This window comes from Mauremys reevesii, linkage group 12, assembly GCF_016161935.1.
Source record: "Mauremys reevesii isolate NIE-2019 linkage group 12, ASM1616193v1, whole genome shotgun sequence".
Taxonomy (NCBI): Eukaryota; Metazoa; Chordata; order Testudines; family Geoemydidae; genus Mauremys; species Mauremys reevesii.
Genome location: NC_052634.1, coordinates 31,403,561 through 31,426,226, shown reverse-complemented (window position 1 = coordinate 31,426,226; position 22,666 = coordinate 31,403,561). Strand labels below are relative to the sequence as shown.

The window sequence follows — 22,666 nt, the reverse complement described above, 5'->3', positions numbered from 1 at the left end:
TTGATGTATAACTGTTTTACTACACGATAATTCAGTTCTCACTGAATTGTCTCTTCAAATTGTTTGCTCAGACCAGCTCCCCCAGCAGACTCATGACTGCGCATCAGTGTAAGTGTGTCCTTGGGTGAACAGCGAGAATTCCTGCCCATTTCCCTTCCGGCTGGAGCAGGATGAGAGTGTGTTTGTGTTAATGACATTGCTGTAGATTGTTGTTCATTTCCCACTCTGACAATTCAGACAGTCCCTTTCCTAGTCAAATCTCCAGCACATCATTCCAATATCAGGTGGCAGGATTTCTCTGGGGCACTGAAATTTTTCAGGGGGCTGGTGCATGAACTGAGCCTTGCATTCCACCCTTGATGTTTCATGGACTAAAAACAGCAGCAGAAAGAAAGAGCCGAGCCAATATCTCCCTGGCAGGGATGCAGGTGCCACGTCCCCTCTGTCTGACCATCGCATTGCAGGAGAGAAGGGTTCACTGGAATCGAATGCCCTGGCTCAGACCAGAGACACAGGGAGGTTTTGCTGTTCATGGATCTGTGCAAAGGAAATTGTGTCTCTGTGGGAAATGGAGGCAGGAAATGAAACAGCCAATGCCCTAAGGAATGTGGGTGAAGGACTCGGGCTGAGCAATGATTTAACAGGGGTGTGTTTCAATTTATTGGCCTGATTAAAACTATGGCGAAAGCCCCTGTAACAGGGGCTGGGACAGGCCAGGCAGTTCTGGCGCGGAGTGTTCAGAGCTGCCCTGTATCTGCCCTTTGTCTGCACTGCCCTGCTCCCAGAATGCACCAGGCCCTGACTGAACTCTTCTCTGCCGGCCGAGCTGGTTTCGTTTGCTGTGATCCTGTTGGCTTGGCGGGGAAGTGACAGTCCCACCCCAGAGCCAACGCCCCTGTCACCCAGCCCCTGACCCCAGCAGTGCAGGTCAGCCAGGAGCTGGGCCCTGCCAGGCACTCAGGGCGTCTCCTGCAGCTGGGGCTCTCCCAGCGTGGTCTGTGGAGCTCGCACTAATGGGGCAGCGGCAGCAGCCGCGTGGTGGGTTGGGCTGGTGACCCGGGTCCATCTCCTGGGGTCGGCTGGGTTCATGCTCAGGCGACTGGCCCCAGCCACCGGCCGAGCCCCACGGCCACGCTGCTGCTGTTACCGCACTAGCCCCTCACGCCCCCATTCCCTCACTGAAGCCAGGAGAAGGTTTGCAGGGAGGAGATGGGGGGGTTTGACCCCAATATCCCAGAGCTGATTCTCCCCACAAAGGGGTGTGTGCATGTGGTGGGTGCCATGTGCAACGCCCTGTGCCCATGAGGAGGGGACCAGAGCTCTGCCAGCAGGAAGATTTATCCTGCAGGAGCCCTGCCCCCGTCCCCCAGGGGTTCCCCTGGAGCAGAGAAGCTTTGAATCCTCGCCGGAGACTAGAGACACCCGAGCAGCACAAGCTGCCTGGCAGAGGTTCTGGATCAGGGCCTCACGGGCACATTGGGTTCATTCCCTCAGGGCTGCCCTGCCCAGGGCCAGGGCTGCTCTCACTCCCCAGCACAGAGGGGGCTGCAGGCTCTTTGCCAAGCTGGGTCCCAGCTCAAGGCAGATTTAACACTAGCAGGGGGCCCAGGTATGTGCTGGTGCCGCTCAGGGAGGGAATCTGGGCCAAAGACTGATTAGAAATTGGGTAACACTGAAGTGGGACTAGAAAGACCCTTGATGGGACGTGGCGGGTAGGTAGCCCCCATTGTGTACCGTGCCCTCGCCGAGAAGTCTCTGGGAGAGTGGGTTCTTCCTGATGGGCCACCAGCACGTCTTGTTGGTCCTGATGTCGGCTGCTCCTTTGCTGATACTGACAAGCTAGTTGTGGGCGTTTCCCACTCACCCCATAGCTCCAGGATGCACAGACAGCAACACTGGTGTGGAAGAAATGAACTCCACTCTCAGGTTTCAAGAGCCTTGAGATCACTGATTTGCCAACGTAATTATCAGGGGGGTATAGCTCAGTGGTAGAATGTTTGACTGCAGCTTTAAGGGGCTTTGGTTCAAATCCAAATGCCCCCTTAAAAGCCTGGTCTTTCAACAAAAAATAATTGCATGTTCATTTCCATTATGTTCAGGAGCTCCACTGACTAGGGATAAACAGAAACACTCAACATTTTCCTGTGCAAATGCATAAAAATCTAGCAAACATGTTCCCCAGCTGAAATCAGTTCCAATCCTCTAAGGGTCTAGTTTATGTTTTCATCAATGAAACAAAGGCACGTGAAGACACATTTGCAGGTCCTTGTCCTCCACGGGCTACAATGTGCAGAAGAACAAGAACCAAATCCACTTGGGAGGCATGGACTAGTTTGTATTACATTTGGTAAGTAAGTTGCCATTGGGACTGAAAACTCTACTGGAGGTGGACAGGAGCCTGTTGCAAAAATAAAATAACCAAGATTTACCAAACTCCCTGTTACACATTCAATCCTCTCTTTTTTCTATTCTATTAAACTGGGAGCAAGTTACCAGTGACCCAGGGCTGGGGCGGAAGGAGGGTGCAGGTGGGGGGAGGAGCCGAGGGCTGGGGCAGCAGGGTGTGTGTGGGTGGGGGAGCACTGGTAGGGAGGACGGGGAGAGTCAAGAGCTGGGGCAGCACTGGGTGTGTGGGGGAGAGCCCAGGGCTGGGGCAGCAGGGGGTTGCAAGTGGTGGGAGGCCCAGAGCTGGGGAGGCAGGGGTGCAGGTGTGGGGTGGGGAGAACCCGGGGCTCGGGCAGCAGGGCGATGGGAGGGCAGACAACATTTTTTTTGCTTGGGGAGGCAAAAAACTTAGTGCCAACCCTGCCTCCACATACCATAAGGTAGGTAGGAGTGGATCATTATTCTCCCTACTGGAACGAGGGAGAAGCTAAGGCTGAGAAAGGAGAATTGACTTGTCTTAGGTCACACAGCCAGCCAATGGCAGAGTTGGGAATAGGACCCAAGAGCCCTGATTTTGAAACTAACCATCAGATCTTGAATTTCACACATTGAATGACCTGAATAAAGTGCTCTCAGATGAGCTCCAGACCAACAACAGTGCACAGTAATTATTCAGCAAGTATTTGAGGAGAACTGCAATGTTAGAGAGAATCATGAACTGCTCAGAGACCATTAATGCAGAGAAGCAGCAAAATTTGTCAAACATATGACTGGTTCTGACTTATTTCCTTGGTCTTAAAAGAGAACAAGGACCTGAGTCTCCTCCCTGTCAATAACCCCCTGCTCAGCCAATCAGGGTAGAGACTGAGGACGGGAGGCTGAGGGTTCTCACCAGAGAGCCCAAAGGATGGCCCAGGTCACTGGTGGGGATCACTTCCCGAGCACTATTTCAGCCCCACATTTTTGGGTGAACCTCCCACAGTGGGAGCTGCGAGCACTCCTGCAACACACACACACACCGCTCTTGGTGTTGGGAGGAAACAGGTGAAAGGACAAAAGAAGCAAGAGAAGAGAAAGGAGGAAGGGGTGGAGGAAAAGGTGAAACACAAAGGATAAACCCTAATGTCTCCAGTAATTTAGGGACAAAATCCCAGGTGCGGAATAAAATTCTGCCTCCTTAAGCTCGTGTTTTCCATGCTTAGAATTCATCACCAGATGGATCAGACTGAACAGGTTTCAAACCTCGAGGAGGCTCTTACCTTCTAAACAGGGACGGCTGTTTTCTAGTAAAATCAGGAAAAGGGAAGGAGAAAACTCGAAAGAGCCTCCTGGCGCTCATGCACGTGAACCGAATACTCTCTCAGTCCTCAAAGAGAGACCTGGAGAAGGAGACTTGCTGAAGCAAAGCCACGGGGGTCTCTGAGGTTTCCCTGGCCCCTCACCCCTGTCCTGCCTGGCTGATGTCAGCATCTCTCTGTGAGGTCACCACCTCCCCACCACCTTTGACCAATAGTCTGAGGTCCTGCAAAAGGCTTTGTGATGTCACTGCCACACCCCTCCCTTGCTGTGCTAATGTCCTGCCCCTGCCCAGGCACTTTGGATGTTTGAACTACTCCCTGTGGATCACCCCACTCAGGGAACATTCATTCTAGGAAGCAAGCCGGCTAGACAGTAAAACATCAGATGCTGCTCCCAATGCTACACTCAGTTTTTCAGAAATTAGTCGACTTTATGGCCAGAAGAGACCATTAGAGCATCTAATCTGACCCCTGCATATCACAGGCCTCCTGTATGACACAAGAGCTACTTTTGGGGCAAGCACATTCCAGAAAGACATCTAGTCTTCATGAAATGACATCAGGAGATGGCAAATCCACCACTTTCCTTGGTAGCTTGCTCCTGTGGTGAATCATCTTCACTGTTGAATATTTGTGCCTTAGTTGAAATATGAATTTGTCTCTTTTCACCGTCCAGCCATTGGGGCTTGTTATGCCTTTCTGGCTTTACCCAATCTTTTCTCTCCATTAAGGCCCTTCAACACTTCAATGAAGTCACCTTCAATCTTCTTTTGATAAGCTAAACAGGATGAGCTCTTTCAATAGCTCACTGGAAGGCATTTTCTCCAGCCTCAGAACATTTGGTGGCTCTTTGTTGCCCCAGCTCCACCTTTACAACATCTTTTTCAAATGAGGACACCAAAACTGGAGGCTATTCCAGTATCAGTCTCACTGATGTCGTGTCACCTCCTGTGATGTTATTGACATAATCTGTAACTGTATAGATCACTGCTGTGAATCTACTGTTCTATATTTGCAGCCAATATTATAGAAAGGTTGTCATGTAAGGGGTCTATGGAGAGGTTCTGATCATTGATTATAATTATGCTATCTCTAGATGTATCATTCCTACTGTAGTTGACATTATGAATATTGGCTTTATGTTGCCCGTATTTCAAACTTGTGCTATGCTTCCAGGAACACCCCAGCCAGACAAGTTGGTGTCAGTTCTGCCTTATTCCGCTTGATGGCCCACATGGACCATCAGCTGTACAATCGACTCCATTCGGAGACAGATATCCCTTGTCACTCAGCAAGGTGTGCAGGGACCTGCCTATGGACAGAACTCCCAAGGTTTTTCTATGCCTTGTGCTGACAAAGAAAGCAAAGACCATGGCAACGAGAGACTATAAAAAGGCTGATGCCTCATCTCCATCTTGTCTTCAATCCTGCTTCATACCCTGGAGGACTTTGCTACAAACTGAAGCTCTGTACAAAGGGACTGAATGGCTCTAGCCTAACTGTGGATGGACTCTTAGAGACTTGAATTGAACCTGCAGTTGTATTCCATCACTGCTACAAGCCTGAATCAAGAACTTTGCCATTACTGTATGTGAATGGTTAAAATCCATGTGCATTTTATAAGTAACAACCTCGTCTATGGGATTGTGCCAGCTGTTTTCCAGACCCAAAGTCCAGAGTATGGTCAAGGGACCAGAGGCCTAGCAAATAGTGATCAGCTAAGAGAAAGCTGGGTAAACAGAAAGCCTTGCTTGCTAAGATAGGCCTGGTCAGAAAATTGCCAGGTGTTGGAGCTAAGAACTGGGTAAAGAATTGCAGTCTTATTCAGAGTTGCAGATTGAACAAAAGAATCCCTGTTCCTATTGTGTTAGTCTCTTCTGTAGGGAGACGTTCTTCCCACTGATCCAGCCTTAAGTTTAGGAAAAGTTGGCATGTTAGTATAAGATATGGCATCCTTCCACCCTCCTTCCAAGGGACCAATGCCTGCCTTAAGACACACAGGAAAAAACAATCTTTATTGCCATATACTTTCACTGTTTCTTTGCTTTAACCCTAGGAATGTACCTGTTGGACAATCAAAGGAGTTGCTCCATTCCTATGAACCCCAAATCTGTGGAGGTTTGAGCTACTCCCCTGTGGATCACCCCCACTCAAGGAACATCTGTTCTAGGGAAGCAAGCTGGATAGACCAGAAAACATCAGCCGCTGCTCCCAATGCTACACTCAGTTTTTCAGAAATTAGTCAGACTTTATGGCCACAAAAGACCATTAGAGCATCTAATCTGACCCCTTAAGCATAGCACACAGGTCTCCTCTGTATTGACAATAGCTGGTGAGGAAGGGGGTGGAGGAGGTGAGTGGGTGGGCAGTGGTGGGGGGCAGGGTGAGCCAGCGGGTGGGGTAGAGGGCCTGGAGGAGACGAGCTGGCAGGCAGTGGCTGGGGAGCAGGAGCTGGGCGGCTGGCTCCCAGCCACTCCGTTCGCCTCCCCTGAATGCCCTGTCCCCACTTTCTTCCCCCTCCCCTCCCTGCTTCCCGCAAATCAGCTGTTTGCGCAGGGAAGCCTTGGGCGGGAAGAGAAGCGGTTTGGGTGGTCTTCATGCCCAGTAAGTCCAGCAAGGTAGAGACAGAGACAAGGTGATCTGGGTGAGGGCGGGATTACCTGCACTCTCCGCAGCAGGTAACCCGGGGCGCACAGGGGAACTCGCTCTCACACTCAGCTCACCCACCTCCCTCTGCGCTCCCCAAGTGGGCCTGAGCCACCATTTGCTTTCTCGGCTCTCCCAGGCTTCCCACACGAACCATCAGCTGTAGGTCAGGGGTTCCAGGCATGGCGGTCAGGGGACAGGGAGAAGGGTGGTTGGATGGGGGCAAGGGTCCCAGGGGAGCCATCAGGAATGAGAGAAGGCTTGATGGGGGTGGACGGGGGCAGCTCAGGGGACAGGGAAGGGTGGATGGGGTAGGGGTCCTGGGGTGCAATGAATGCGGGGGGTTGGATGGGGCAGAAGTCCCAGGGGCGGGGTGGGGCCATGACCCCGTGTGGGGGTGTGAAGAGGGAACTGGCTATTAAGATTTTGGCAGCTCATCACTGGCCTGGGGTGGGAGGCTGAGGAGAGAGCGGAAGGGCAGGCAGGGGGTGTGAATATGCGCGAGCCGGGATGAGGGAGCTTGAGGTGGAGCGGGGGAGCAGGTGGAGCCGGGGAGTGGGATCTGAGGAGGCGAGCAGGAGGTATTGGTGGGGGGTTAGTGAGTCAGCAGGCATTGGTGGGGGTTAGGTGAGCTGGCGGTGGGGAGGAGAGCTGAGGCGGTGGGCGGGCAGGCAGGTGAGCTGTGGGGGCTGAGGAGGCGAGCAGGCAGGCAGTGGGGGTCAGGTGAGCTGCGGGGGTGGGGGCTGAGGCGGCGGGCGGGTGGCAGGTGAGCTGTGGGGGCTGAGGAGGCGAGGCAGGCAGGCAGTGGGGCCAAAGAGCTGCAGGGGTGGGGGGCTGAGGCAAGGGCGGGCAGGCAGGTGGAGCTGTGGGGGCTGAGGAGGCGCAGCAGGAAGGCAGTGGTGGCGGGGGGGTGAGCCGGTGGTGGTGGAGGGGGCTGAGGAGGTGAGTGGGGTGGGGGCTGAGGAAAGAAGCGAGTGGTGAGTCAGTGGCTGACCTTCTACACCTTCCTCAGTCCCACCTCATCCATTCAACAGGGCAAACTGATTACAGTGTGGGGGAAGATCTGCCCACTTCTAGCAAAAGGACATTTTCTCTTTTTACCTTAATTACACTACCTTAGGGCCTGCTAGTGCAGTAACATATTACCAAGGTGCAATACTCTCACTGTTTTGGCAGGGCAGTGCTGGGGAAGGAGGGTTTGTTTCCATGGGGCGGGGGTTGTTTTGGGAGGGCTATGTGGCATTTGGGGGGGTATTTCCAGCAGCACGGGGTTAGCAGTGAGACCGGGGGCTTCAACCCTCAGCTGTTTTCTTTGGAGCAATATTGCCCTCGCCGCTTTATGAGTTGTGCAGGCCTGGACTAAACCAGAGACTCTGGACTCAGCATTCAAGTATCCTGCAATCTGGAACTCCTTGAATCTGATACATTCCCTCATTGGCTACCATCGTTTGCTCCAGCACGGAAGTGCTTCTTGTCCAACAAGACAGCCAGATTGGGGCCCATAGGCATGGGAATGACTCTGAAGGAATCAGCTGTTTCTCTCTGCGCTGCGCTCATGAAACTTTGGATCCAAATGGTAAAAGACAGTTGTTCCCAATGTAATCATGGTGTCCTTTAGGAGTGCGGGACCAGATCACCACTTAATAACTAGGAGCAGGGTTCTAAAAATAGTTTACCTAGGCCACAGGTCACCATAGCTTCCATCCTCTGGGGTGAAAATCAAATCACCACTACCTGCAATTTCTACCTGAGTCCTCAGTCAAATCTTTAATTACTTGGAGTAATTTTACACGCCTCATATAATCTTCAACAAATCCACAACAGATCAGCAGCGATAGTGAGGCAACTCCCCAAATATGCCCTTTTCATTTCTTTAATCTGGTGCACACAGATTTAAATTAGGGACTAAATTCAGGTGCGGTTTAGAATCCCTGTAAGATACCAAATGTCAGGTATCTATGGAAAATAGGTCTCTTCTGCAGCTATGTCACATCTAACAGGGATTTCATTTTCTGCATATTTGCAGTATCTCCCAGCTCCATTTGAGCTGAACAGAAACATCACTTCCATTTTCCCATCTCTACCTAGATAGGAGAATTGGCTTCCCAAATAAAAGGCAACATGCACCTGATTAGAAGGAGATCTCTTCAGGAGCAACCTTCTGCAGGGCCTGGCCACAACTGCTTTGAAGCCCAATGCAGGGCTATCGCTGAAGTTAAAAGTCATTTACTAGGGAATCCTCTTCCCAGACCGTTAGAAAAAATACTGACCTAACGAATTGAACAACAGAGGGATTGGGGATGGTGATGGGGAATAACGGAATCCTCTGACTTACCCTATCTTCTCTCTTCCTATGCTGTTACAGAGGTGAAGACATTTTCCCCTATCCCTGCCCTGTTGCTGCTCGTTATAGTTCAATATATTTTAAGTGAGGAAAATGGTAGGAAAATATCTGCTCCCAGCACATCCTGAAGTAACATCAGAGCAACTGGGAATGAAACAATTTGTTTCAAAGGGGGAACTTGATGACTAAATAATTGTTGAATGTGGAACAGTATAACCGTGATGCTCAGGGTTTGTTTAGACTAGGAAAAGTGATGGAGTTTAGGTCAGGTCCAGGGGAAAGCTAATGCCAACCACTGCCCTTGGGCTGCATCCACTCTACAACTATAACTGTCTTTTACACCAAGATCACTAACTTGAGCAGCCAACGCCATGTGCAGCCCTAGTGGATGGAAGGCACAGGTAGCTTTTGCCTCAGTGTTGCTTGTTGGGAATCAAACCTCTCTCCCCCACCTGGAGCTGATGAACATTCCTGGCTGGAGGGGGGCACGCTCCTATGAGTCAAAAGGAAAGGAGTTGATAGAAAAGATCACAGGACTGACCCCAAAGAAGGGTGAGCTGCAAAAGGCAGAAAGAGGCAACTCATCTGGGGGAGCTGAGAGACCACGGTGAAGATGGTGCAAAGATCACTATATTGGAATTAGCAAATGTGATTTTTTTAAAAAACAAATCTTTGGCCAGCCCTAATCAAGGCATTTCTTACAGTTCTCTCCCATTTGGATTTTCTGATGTCTAATAGGGAATGACCTCTGATTGAAGCTTTTCCCAAATGCAGAGCACGTGTAGGGTCTCTCTCCACTGTGGATTCTGCGATGTCTGACAAGGTCTGAGCGCTCAATGAAGGTTTTCCCACACTCAGAGCATGTGTAGGGTCTCTCTCCTGTGTGGATTCTCTGATGTCTGCTCAGGTTAGAGCTCTGACTGAAGCTTTTCCCGCACTCGGAGCATGTGTAGAGCGTCTCTCCTGTGTGGATTCTCTGATGTGTGATAAGGTGCGAGTTCTGATTGAAGCTTTTCCCGCACTCGGCACATGTGTAGGGCATTTCTCCTGTGTGGATTCTCAAATGTGTGATAAGGCTTGAGCCCCGACTGAAGTGTTTCCCGCACTCAGAGCATGTGTAGGGCGTCTCTCCTGTGTGGATTCTCTGATGTCTGATAAGATGTGAGCGCCAACGGAAGCGTTTCCCGCACTCAGAGCATCCATAAGGTTTCTCACCTGTGTGGATTATCTGATGTGAGGTAAGGTGTGAGCTCTGACTGAAGCTTTTCCCACACTCAGAGCACATGTAGGGTCTCTCTCCTCTGTGGATTCCCTGATGTGTGAAAAGGTCTGAACTCCCATTGAAGCTTTTCCCACACTCATGGCATGTGTAGCGTGTCTCTTCCAAGTTGATTCTCTCATGTGTAATAAGGTCTGAGAGCCTACTTAAATTTTCCTCTGGCCTCTGCTGAGTCTCACAGGCTTTTGCTTTTTCTGGCAGTGCACAACTCCCAGAAACATTTCCTTTGGGTCTTCCTGATAACGTCCCATATGGTTCTACTTGCTCAGCATCTTCCTGCTGGGGATTCTCCTCCTCTTTCTCACTCACTATCTCAACACCTGATGGGAGACAGAGAGAATCCAGACATAAGTCACTCCCTGTGCCTGAGAAAAAGGAAATGACAGAGACAGGAATGGAATAAGGGAGAGCCTAGTAGTCTTGCATTAAATGACCAAACTTTTCTGTATGACCCTTCCCAGTCAGTGAAACCTGCAGTGAAAAACTTTCCCTTTACTTTACTGAATTTGCATTTCCTGTCGTGTTGAATGGGTCCCTGGGAGCTGTCAGGCAAATATCCATGGAAAAGGGGAGTAGATGTGAGCTTTGTTGGTTGGGAGATTTGACTGTGTTTTGTCTCCTTGTGAGATGGGCAAATTGGAGGAGCTCTTGCAGCATTTCTGATGATTGAGTTAAAAACTGCTACCACCTTTTGTTTTCAAAATAGCTCAGCCCTCAGTGTGTTCAGCATTTCTGAAAACCTGGCCAACATTTTTGTTGCCCAAATGGCAGCTGAGTTCGTCTGAAATTCTGGCTCTAGGGGTGAGCATGAGACCTTCTGAAAACTCTGGGCTCTGTGTCTGGAAGCTCTAAGAACCTTCAGAACTTTTATCTTGTGTGAGAGCCTGATGAGAAAACCTTCCTTCTGTAGAACTCAGCAGAGATTTTCTCACTGACTTACAATCACAATGTTTTATCTTGATCTCAGGTTTAGATACCAACAAAATGCATTTATTGTATTTTTACAAGCAATTTGAAACAAACATCCCTAGTTGGGCAGAGAGATAGAAGTAGGTCTGCCACTAAATCACATTCCCTTTCATCAGTAGCTACCTGAGCAAGGTAGTAACCAGTGGGCAACAGGTGAAAGGCCCATTGTCCATGCTTAGAACACTTCAGCAGCTAGACCTCAGGAATGGAAGAGGCTAATGATCAGTTTCTCCAGGATAGTTACTTCCAAAGAGTGGGATGAAAATTTTTGGCTGAATATTTTATTTGCTGAAATATTTTGGTTAACCCAAAATGATTTTTTGGTTTTGTTTCAGCAAGAAAATTGGGAAAAAAAATTCATCTTGGGTCAACCTGAATGTCTATTATTGTTATTATAATGTTGGATAGGCTAGCTAGCAAGGGGGGGGAATAATTTGCACATCTATTTGTGTAAAAGGGCATGCAGCCTGGACTTCCAGGTGCACACGGGAAACATGCCCATATTCTGTTACTAGTCAGTGGGAAGCTTTGATTTTTATATGGTCTCCAAAGCCCTTCCCAACATCATGTAGAAGATGGGGGAACCAGGAAAAACATGGATTTGTTTAAATTGGAAGTGAAAAATAATTGAAGGTTTTCTGATGTGAAGTCACTTTTCCCTGACTGGGAATTGAACCTAGACCATTGCTGTGAAAATGCCAAATCCAAACCACTAGACCACCAAGGAGTGATGATGGTGTTCTTCTTCTTACTTATGCTACACTTCCTTAGGCTACTTTCTGTCCAATTTCTGAAGCAGCTCTATTGTCCACTCCCTGAGGGGCTAAGAGCAGAGAGTGCAGGAACCCCTATACTCAGGGTCACAACCTGAGCCCAATCCAAGCCACTGAAACAAACTCAAATGATGCTTCAGCTTCCTCCAGCAGGATCACAGAGCAATACAAAGAAAACCCATGAGGAACAATTGTCCTCTGCCTTCATTTAACCCATCGCAACCCTCTCAGCAGCCGACTCTTGCAGGAAGGACACTGAGCTGATAGGAGCTCTGGCACAGAGACCAAGGGAGGGGTGTTGCTCCCCCTGGGTGTCAGCTGATCACATTCTGACTCGGGACTCTGAGCTTTGCCATCTTGTGAGTTCTGTGTCCTCAACCAGCAGCCAAAGTGCTGAACTCCCCGGACCCTTCTGCTGGGAGCATGGTGATTGCACAACAGCTGCAAGCCCTTTTTCCTTCTCCTTGTCCGCCTCCGCTTCCCTGGCCCTTCCCCACAAATGGTTCTATCAGGCGCTGGAGGGATCTAAGGACCTCACCCACCTCTTAAAGCGCAAACTGATTCCCTTCTCTGACATTCCTGGGCCTGGGTTTCTTTTGAGTTTTTCCCAAGGGGGGCCTGATTCCCTGTGAAAATGTGTGTGTGGCACCAGCTTGTCTGCCCCCTCTCTGGGAGCTGAGAAGCTTTTTCAGACTCTCTCCCACTAGATGAGTCTAACAGCACCTCTCCATTGTGGGATAATCCTAAATTTCACCCTCCCACCCTGGTTACTCTGACCAGCTGATGGCGACAGCATGCTAAATCAACCCCAGCTCTCTGGTCTAGAAAGCAGCATCTAACCAGCCTTGTGACAGCTCCGGTTTGCTCGCTGGAGACATAATCAGGAAAAAAGGCGAATGTCAGAAAGGGAACCTCAGCTCGCAAATAAATACCCTCAGGGCTCCTTCTACATAGAGACTGGGCAGCTGGTCGTGCATTAAAGCCCCACATTGGGTGGTAGTGACAGCCACTCTTCCACTTATATTCACAGCCCAAAATGAAATAAACTCTCTGTCCTCTCTACCACCTTAGGCAGGTAATGTGTCTTCCTCTCTCTAAGCTTCTGTAAAACATGAAGAGAGAACAAACTGACGTTTGCATCCTCTGTTGAGACAGGTTTTTCTCCTCTTCCATTCTACCCCAGGCAACAGAGGGGGGATAATAAACATTTAATGGATAATTCCAGAGAGAAAAGTTTGGTCATTATAAATAGGATGATCCATTGAATCATATAGAAAGGTGGGGCAGGAGGGACCCGAGAGTCAGGACCAAGTATCCCTAGGCCATCCCTGACAGGTGTTTGTATAACCCCTTCTTAAAATCCTCCAATGATGGAGATTCTGAAAATTTCCATTGAGGCCTCTGCCATGCAATCAACGACGCTTGGATCATGGTTAAAGGCCAGGCTGTGATTCAGAAAATTTGGATTCAGTTCCCAGTTTGGTCCCATTATTTTCTGTGCAAACATGGACAAATTACAGCACATCTTCGGGCCTCAGTTTCCCTATCTGTAAAATGGGAACCGCCCTCCCACACTTCTTTGTCTATTTCACCTGTGAGCTGTTGGCAGCAAGGACTCTCTCTACTCTGAGTTGTATAACACCTGGCAGAATCAGGGCCCCTACTCGGTCAGGTCTCTGCAGTGTTTACCTAACTAGGGCACCTACTCTTGGATGGGGTATCTGCAGTGCCCAACACAATGAGGCCCCAATCTAGGAGCCTAATGAGGATACAAAAATCTCCCTTTTCATTTGTTTATTTTAAAAAGTCCATTTTTAGCCTTCAAGTTCAGCCAGAAAACATGGCCCAAGAGTCTCAGAAAAACCAAGAAAGTAATAACATTACCCCCCCCAAAGGGAGCATTTTTAAACATCTCATGATTTTTGAGCTGCCCTCTGGATTTTTGAGTCCAGACTCCTAGTTACTGTTCTCAATCTAACCTTGGCTGAACTCTGGAACTGTAACCAGTGACACTGAACTAGTAAGTGGAGTTGTACAAACAATTTTCCTTGGGCCGTTGGTCATCATAGCTTCCTTTACTGGGGTGGAAACCAAGAACTGAGTGTGTGCCCTTTCCACTCCAGTTCTTTCCGAATCCTTGGCCTTGGTTAGGGTAAATTTACACTTCTCTGAAGTAGAATCCTTTACAAAACCACTCCAAATCTCAACAGTGTTAGTAAGCACTGGCTTCCCGAAACATGCTCAGCTTTTCTTTAATTTGGTGGCACAGTTCCAGGCAAGGGACTGGATACAGGGCTGGATCATAATCTTTGTTTGTTACCAGAGCTGGAGATTCTATTCAAAAATAGCTATTTTTCTGCAGCTATTAGATTTCCAACAGTGATTTTATACACATTTTCAACACCTACAAAGGATAAATTCAACAAAAAGCCCACTTCTATTTCCTCAACATCTGCATCAAGAAGGGCAGCATTCCCTGTAACACAGGATTAGCTAGAGAGAGCTTTTGTTGGGCCTGGGGTACATATCATTTGGGAGCCAAATACATGGGAATTTTGCCTAGTTCAAAATCACCTAATGTGGAGTTCTATCCCCAGATCATCTGAGACAATATTGACTTCAACAACTGAACTACAATGTGATCATATGAAGTTCCTTCAGTTAGTTGGGGTTCTGCTGTTGTTAACCATTTCTGAGTGGAGAATCACTGCTGTGTCTTTGTTAGTATGTCCAGTAAATTGGACAGTTCTCTCCTGTTGACACAATTGCACTTGAATTGTCTCCTGTCATCATGGAGGGATGGGGGAAAAGCAAAGCTGAAATCATAAATGAGGACTTTAGAAAATGGTCATTTGTCTTAAATTCTCCAATAAATCTGAGCTACATCCTATCAAACTGAACTAATATCCAACTGGGTGACCAAACAGCCTTCAGGAAAGATAGAAACCCATACCACAGAGAGACAGAATACATGACAATGGAAGTGTTAAGTGAAATTCCAGAGCAGGTTATATCTGATTATTCAGAATCAGGACAAGAGATCCTCCCATCACATTCTCCTCTGATCCATTCAAACCTGCTTCACTCAGCACTGTCTCAATAGTCAGTTATGTTATTTACAACATGTTTAATATCCTAGCATCCCCATAATGGGGGACAAAACAGATACTTTGTAAAGAAGTGGCTTTACCAGTAGATGGAACCTGGGATTTAAACTCCCAATGATCACACTGTGTTTGGGATCCATTTGGATTCCTCCCAGGTCTTTGACACTTACATCTGCACTCATAGCAACTCTGATATAGGATTAAAGTCAAACCATCATCTCCAAGTACAGATAATGGAGAATGCTTCATCACATGACATTTTGAAAAGTGGATGGATAGAATGTGAAGGTAAACTATACATGGCTCAGACAAAAGGTAACCGTTCTGCAGTGATGGGGAAGGAGGGAATCTCTGAGTCGCCCCGTATCCTTCCGGTGTCACAGAGGCTGAAATGACACTTTTTTTCCTGCCCCTGCTCCTCTTCATTTAGATATAATTTGAAAAGTTACCAATAGAACTGCTCTTCAGCACAACCCAGAGCAATGGGAGAACAACTGGCAATGATACAATCTGAATCACTGGTGACTCTAACAATAACTTTGCAATAGGAGGAATGCTATAAATGTGATGCTCCCTTGTTTCTTATGGAAAGGGCTCACTCAAATTACTCATGAGACAATGGAGTTGATAGAAAGGACAAACTGGTCTACCTCAAAACAGGGCAAACTGTAAAAAGGCAAAAATGGGCCACTCATCTGGTCAAACTGAGGGATAATGGTGCTGCAAACAGTTCAAACAGCTTCAAAAGTTACTGTGTGGGAATCAGGAAAATGATTAAAGAAAAATAAAGTATTGATAGCCCTAGAGGCTTTTATAGTGTTGATCTCCTTGGCAGATTCTCTGATGGCTAACATGAGTTGAGAGCCAAGAGAAGGTTTTCCACACTCACTGCATTGATAGGGCCTCTCTCCTGTGTGGATTCTCTGATGGGTAAAAAGGTTTGAGCTGCGATTGAAGGTTTTCCCACACTCACTGCATTGATAGGGCCTCTCCCCTGTGTGGATTCTCTGATGTTCGGAGAGGGTTGAGCTGCTAGTGAAGCTTTTCCCACACTCACTGCATTCATAGGGCCTCTCCCCTGTGTGGATTCTCTGATGCCTAATAAGGTGTGAGCTGTGATTGAAGTTTTCCCGCACTCACGGCATTCATGCGACCCTCTCCCTGTGGATTCTGTGATGTTCAGAAAGGGCTGAGCTCTTGGTGAAACTTCTTTACAATCATTTGCATTTATAGGCCCTCTCTCTCTTGTGTGGTTATCTGATGCTAATAAGGTGTGAGCTGCGATTGAGCTTTCCCACACTCACTGCATTCATAAGGCCTCTCCCTCTGTGGATTCTCCAGATGGCGAAAAAGCCTGATCTGTGAGTGGGGATTTTTCCCCACTCACTGCATTCATGGGCCTCCCCTGTGTGGATTCTCTGATGTTCAGAAAGGGATGACTCTTAGTGAAGCATTTCCCACCTTTCCACGGCATTCAAAGGGCCTTTCTCCTGTGTGGATTCTTTGTTGTTGATGCTTCTCTGGAGTCCTAGTAGTCAAATAATTTCTTCCACCTTCAGTGCATGCTGTTTTTCTCTTTGCATGAGATTTCCTGCTGTGTTGTGGTTTCGTTGAGGTCCGTCTGGGTTCCCCGACAGGAAATACATTTATCCACTTTCTCTCCTGGATGGTTTCCACCATCTCTTTCCTGATCTGTACTGAGTCTCTGAGGTTTCCCGGCTCATGAGATTGGACACGTTCTTTCGATCTCTGCGATAATTCTCTGTGTTTATCCATATCATGTTGATTATGTGCTCTCACGTACCATTGCATCACCTGCTGTGATAGGGTGAAACCTCAGACAGGGGATGAAAAGAGGAAGGCCAAACCAATACAAGTGCTGGAGGTCAAATGCAAATCAGGAACTAATTTCCCCCCAGCTCTTCCCCAAATGTAGTGGTGGGATTTTATGTTTGTATTTTATATAATTTGAGATGAAGGATAAGAGAAGTGAGTATAGCAGCATGTATTAGAAGTGTATTGGTGTATGATCTGAGCACATCCTGCCAGCCACCCTTTTGAATAACGAAAGGAATGGCTAATGGGCCAATGGGTAGATACATCAGCCAGAATCTGTGCTGGACTGAGTTTCGGCAGTAACAGACCTTTGGTCACCAATTTGTTGCAGGTTTAGCATTTTAAAATAGCAAAGAGAATGCCGCGGTTGTTTTTCTTTTGCGTTTACTGTTGATGTTCCTGTTCCAAAGTATTCAAGTGTAAATTAATTCTGGTTTCATTATTGAATAAGAATGTACATGTTAAAAAGAGGCCAAGTGTGAAGGTCATCATGAACCTTAGATGGCAAAGGGAGGAACTGAAGAAGAAAGATGTAAAAGGGTACCAGGAGGCTGCAACACACCCCTACTGAAATGTCAGAAGAGGAGCAGACTGGTGATTCTAAAGATGAGACAGGCAGGAGCCACCCAGGATTCAGGGGCCTGGGGCAAGCTAATTTCAGGGCCCCTTCCATAAAAAAATTGCAATACTATACAACACTATATTCTGTGGGGGGCCTACAGAAACCGTGCTGCTGCTCCTCCCTCACAGGCAGCCCTGGGAAAAATGAACTTTCCACATCTCAACTGCGACAAGTTTTAGAAAAACTTCTTTACAAGTATCACTGAGTTCTCAGCATCAGCTAGTGCTAAAGCTAAAGCTCATTAAAGAGATTTGAACAAATATTTTTCCATCAAAAACTTTTTTAGGGTTGAAAACTAGGGGTTTTAAAGCAGAAAAAATCACGGACAATGTCTGCTTTCCTTCAAACTTTATTTGTGGTTTTTAAATTGAAAAGCTGAAGTGAGTCAGCAAAACCTGAACATGGTTTGGGGCTTCAAAGTGTGTGGCCAAATATTTTGCTTGCTGTATTTGATTACTTAAAGAAACAATAAAAAAATTCTGCTAAAAAAAATCCAAAACTTTTGAACCACCTCAGCTTGCGATCAAATGCACCTGAGCCCATCCAGGCAGAGATTTTTCAGGTTTCTGATACTCTGCTGGCTTCTTGACAACATCTGTCTGCCATAACTTTGGGTTCCCTTGCCTTAGAACATAAGAACAATATGCTGGGACTGACCAAAGGTCCATCAAGCAGTATCATGTCCGACAATGGCCAATGCCAAGTGCCCCAGAGGAGTGAACCTAACCGGAGTATTGATGATGATCTCTCTCCTGCCAGTCCATCTCCACCCTCAGCCAAGCAGAGGCTGAGACCACAATTCTTTACCATCCTAGCTAGAGTCATTAATGGACCAACCTCCATGCTGCGTTTATCTGTTTCCTGAGGACTGGCTCACGGGTCCCCTCACTGGAAGCTGGAGCCAGTTGCACAATAGGTTTTTGTCTTTACTATATTATGTACATACTCTTTGAACTGAGCATTTGGGGCTTGTCCAGGATCTAGGGGATGAACTATGTTGTGAAAAACTAGAATATCAAAATACTTTTATGCATGTGAATGGACACAGGGTGCTAAATAAAAATTAACCCAGAGCTTCTCAAACTGGGGTTGGGACCTCAAGTGGTCATGAGAGGTTATTACTGGGGTTTGCAAGCTGTCAGCCTCCACCTCCGACCCCGCTTTGCCTCAGCATTTATAATGCGTGTTAATATATAAAAAGTGTTTTTCATTTGTAAGTGGGATGCCTCAGAGGTTTGCTGTGTGAAAGGTCATGGGACAAAGTTTGAGAACACATGATTAACCCTCAGGCCTCAGGAATGCAGGGAGGGGTCTTTCGTATTAGGGGTGGAAGGATATTTGCTCTTTACTCCTTGAAGTCCCCACTCCCCCAGTGGCTAATTTTAAGTGACTCCTCCCCTGACACGAATCACCTATGGCACACAAATTAAATGCAGACTATAATTTGGCATTTAAATTGAAGGGATAGAACCCCTAATGGAAAAGCCTTCTTTTAGTGGCTCTTCACTGAAGCCTCAAACTGCTGAATGAGCTTTTAGGGTAGAAGGCTGTGCCTCCCAAGCAGCCTAGCCTGCTCCCCTATCTGACAACTTACAATTTCCCTGGCATGTGGTACAAAAACTCATTGGTCCCAATGAAGGAAAATCAGTAAATAACCAGAATTTCCTTGCTGAGAGCTTTGGGACTACATCTGCCGAACTTCACAGAGGATCGTGTTGCAACTGACAGGGCCCAGCTCCTCCTACCCAGCGATCAAACTAGCTGTTACTAGGTTGATCTGGACTTTGAACTGTTAACTATAACATCGACTGGCAGGACAGTGTGTGTGTGTAGAGAGTGTGTGTGATTGAATGCATATGACCGTTGTTGTATCTTCCAATAAATGCAGCGTATTGCCTTTTCCCTGAAAAGATCCTGTGTGGCCTGCAGCCTCCAAGGTAGCTATTAGCACATCTTCGGAGGACTGTTCAAATTAAGTGGTTCATCAAGACACACTTGGTTGACAGTGGATCATGGGAGAAACCCCATCTACACTGAGTGGACTGTCATGTAAATGTGCTGTCTGGAGTCTAGGTAATGGCACCTGCAATGACTGAGAGAAGAAAATGGGCATGAACGTATATTTGACTTTCCCATGTGACTCCAGAAACTTCATCCCTGTTACTCCTAATTTTCACAGTAAGAGCCAGTGGATTGCACTTCACACTGTAAAAGCTATAAAAGTACATGAAACACCTCCCATTTTGTCTTCAATCCATAACCCCTGCTTACATCAGAGGAACTTTGCACCACAGACTGAAGCTCTGAGTAAAGGACTTTAAGACCATCAAAGGTGTGGCTGTACTCCAGAGACTTGATTTGAACCTGCAGTTTATTCCATCACTGCTGCAAGCCTGAACCAAGAACTTTGCCATTATGGATGTAATTGATTCCCTTAGCAAATTTTGCTCCCCCTTTCTTTCTCTTTATGAATAAACCTTTAGATATTAGATGCTAAAGGACTGGAACCAGCATGATTGCAGGGTAAGATTTTAGGGTTGTATGTTCACCTGGGAGTGGCTGTTGTGGGATCAGAAAAACTATTGTTAATGACACTATGGTCGTAAAGAACCACTTATCTCTAGATCAGTATTTTTGTGGTGATATAAGAACCCGGAATGCCTGAAAAGGCTTGCCTTTATGTTTCTTGTTAGCCAGTGTGGTGAAACAGGGTTTACTTTTACAGCGAAAACAGTTTTGGTCTATCTTATAAAGGACCAGAATTGCTGTAATTTACCTGGGACTAACACCTTATTTGAGCATAAGCTTTGTGGGCTACAGCCCACTTTATCGGAGATAAATGCATGCTCCGTGATGTGTTGAATATGAAGCTACCCTAATACTCTCTGTTGCTCTTGGATCTGAACTGGCCCATAGCTGCTCACTGAAACTTATAAAGAATATCCACCAGTTTGAAGTTGTGTTGCCTATTTCTCAGCAGTTTTTATTTCTAAATTTGGCAATCCTCAGTTAACGCGACCCACTAAGGCTCAGTGACAGGGTGCCAAGGGGAGAGAGAGCTAGGTCATGTAGTTTTACAGGGAGTTAGGTGACTAACCTTCCATACAGTCTCCCTTGGGACACGCCCACTCTTTCTGTGCACCTCTAAGGTGCATCAGGGAGTCAGCCGCCTTCCAGGCTGAGTCTCATGCCTAGCGCATTAAAAATGGCTGTGGAGACATTGCTTTGATGTTAGGGCTCCAGCAGGTTCAGACCATCAGCCACCACCCCTCCTTCCTGAAGCTTGAGGCAAGCTACAGCCGCAACAGGTGGCGCCTGCACTTTGGTATTTGTGGTAGTCAGCATGGACTCTGGCCAGGAGTAGCTTCCAGACTGCAGTGCAGACAACACACCATAATAGGCGACACGCTCGCTTTAGCTTTCAGGTAGACCTGGTTCCCCTTAGAACCATAGAGTTAAAAAAGGACCACAAAGGTCATGCTAGTCCCTAACCCCTGCCCTTTTAGAAACCTCAGTGAGCCAACCTTCCCTGCCTCCCTAAGCGTCTGTTCCATTGTCCTGCAGTTTTCTTCCAGTTAGGAAGTTGTCTGAGATTTAATCTTCGTCTACCTGCTGTGCTGTGAATTTGAACCCACTTGCCTCTTGTCACTGCCCTCTGTGACAAAGAGAGGGCCCATTCTCCATCCTCACCAGCCCATGGCAGCCACCTGTAGCAGGAAGACCAGCAGGGACCACCAGCTGCCCGTTGGGCTACCAGAGCCAGGAAAGCCACCTCACCCACTCCGGAAGGCTGAGGGGCGGGACAGGCAGCAGAGAGTACAAAAGGAGGGAGCCCTGCAGCTCAGGTGGGCTGGGCTGCCACCAGAGGCCAGCCTTATCACCCAGCTGCCGGAGCGGGACACCGAGACCTGCTGGGCGGCCGCCGGAGGACTGGCCAAAGCTCCCAGGGTCACGCAGCCAGTCGAGGTGCCAATGAGCTGGTAGAGTTACCACAGACCACCAATCCCTGGGAAACGGAGGCCAGAGAATTGAGCACCAGAGTTGTGGAGATTAACTCGACCATCGTCTGGCTGAGTGTTGGCCTGACACCTAATGCAAGGAATGTTGTGGTGGATCCCCGCTGATCCAGTGACGGATACACTGCCACTACCCCAGGGCCCCAGGACTGGGTCCCGGTGGAGTCAGGTGGGCCCATCCCCCCTCCTGCCACCACCTTCGGCCGGGAGGCCTGTGTTGGTCGACCGCCCGCGAGGAGCTGGGGCAGCTAGACTGGTGCTTGGCCTGCCTGAGCCCTAGACTGTTTGGTGCTCGCCCTGGGTGAAGCTCCTCGTTGTTTGCTGCCCACCCTAACACCAGGGGCCTGGGCTTGGGAGACCTTGCGCGGCTCTGCCCTGGGACAGACCAGGAGGAGCTGACCCATACGCTCTACGGCCTGTCGAGTATTTGAAACCACTGTCATATCCCACCCCCATTAACTCATTTCCAAACTAAAGCACACCCAGTTCCATCAGCCTTTGCTCTGGCTTGTGTTCACCCTTCTGACCATCTTTGTCACTTGCCTCTGGACTCTTTTTCCAGAGTTTCTCTACATCCTGTCTAGTCACTGGTGACCAAAACTGGACCCAGGACTCCCCTGAGAGGCTAACCAGTGCTGAGTAGAGCAGTACTATCACCACCTGTGATTTGCATGCTATATAGCTACTCTTAAATACATTTGCTTCTTTTTGCAGCATCATCCGCTGTTGACTTCATGTTGAGTTGTGATCACCACAACTCCCAGATCCCTTCTCAGCCCAGTGCTGCTGCCATGCCAGATATCCCCAGTCAACATTTGTGCACTCAGGTTTTCCCAGACACAGCACCTTACCTTGTCTTAGTTCAATTTCATTGGTGTCTATAGCCCAGTTTGCCAGTGCCCATCCACGATCATGAAATTTGCTCTAGCCTCCCAAAGTGGTGACAGCTTTAACTGTGTCGTCTGCAAATTTGATCAGTATGCTCCTCTATTCCTGCCTCCAGGTCGTTAATGAAGACGTTAAATAACAGACCCAAAACAAATCTCTGTGAAACCCATTTGAATCCCTCCCAATCATCATTCAATAATAGTTATTCTAACTCCTTGCGGCTGTATGACCAATTAACCATATCCACTGAATGGGAGTTCTGTTGAGCCTGCATTTCTCCAGCCTCGCCGGACTGTGTCAAAGCCTTTTTGAAGTCCAGGTCTGTTTCAACCACCGACCAAGTTCTGCCCTATCAAAGAGGATATCGGTCTGAGTTTGACATCTTCATATTCTTAGTAATCCATGCACACTCTTTACGATTACCCCTTCGTCACTCGGTGTTCGGAAACTCAATGTTTTTTATACATTGCTCTGATAAAGCTTCCCTGGTATTGAGGGTCAGG

General features: G+C 47.9%; 1 protein-coding gene across 1 annotated transcript; it reads right to left on the bottom strand.

The window, feature by feature from the left end:
- Positions 1–9,631: 9,631 nt before the first annotated feature.
- Positions 9,632–15,823, bottom strand: LOC120375683 (zinc finger protein 3-like; the record flags this gene model as incomplete). The annotated part of the gene is made up of 2 exons (XM_039496492.1): positions 9,632–9,965; positions 15,705–15,823. Coding segments are annotated over 2 exons (453 nt in total), but the record flags the coding sequence as incomplete, so codon positions are not given.
- Between the last annotated feature and the right edge of the window lie 6,843 nt (positions 15,824–22,666).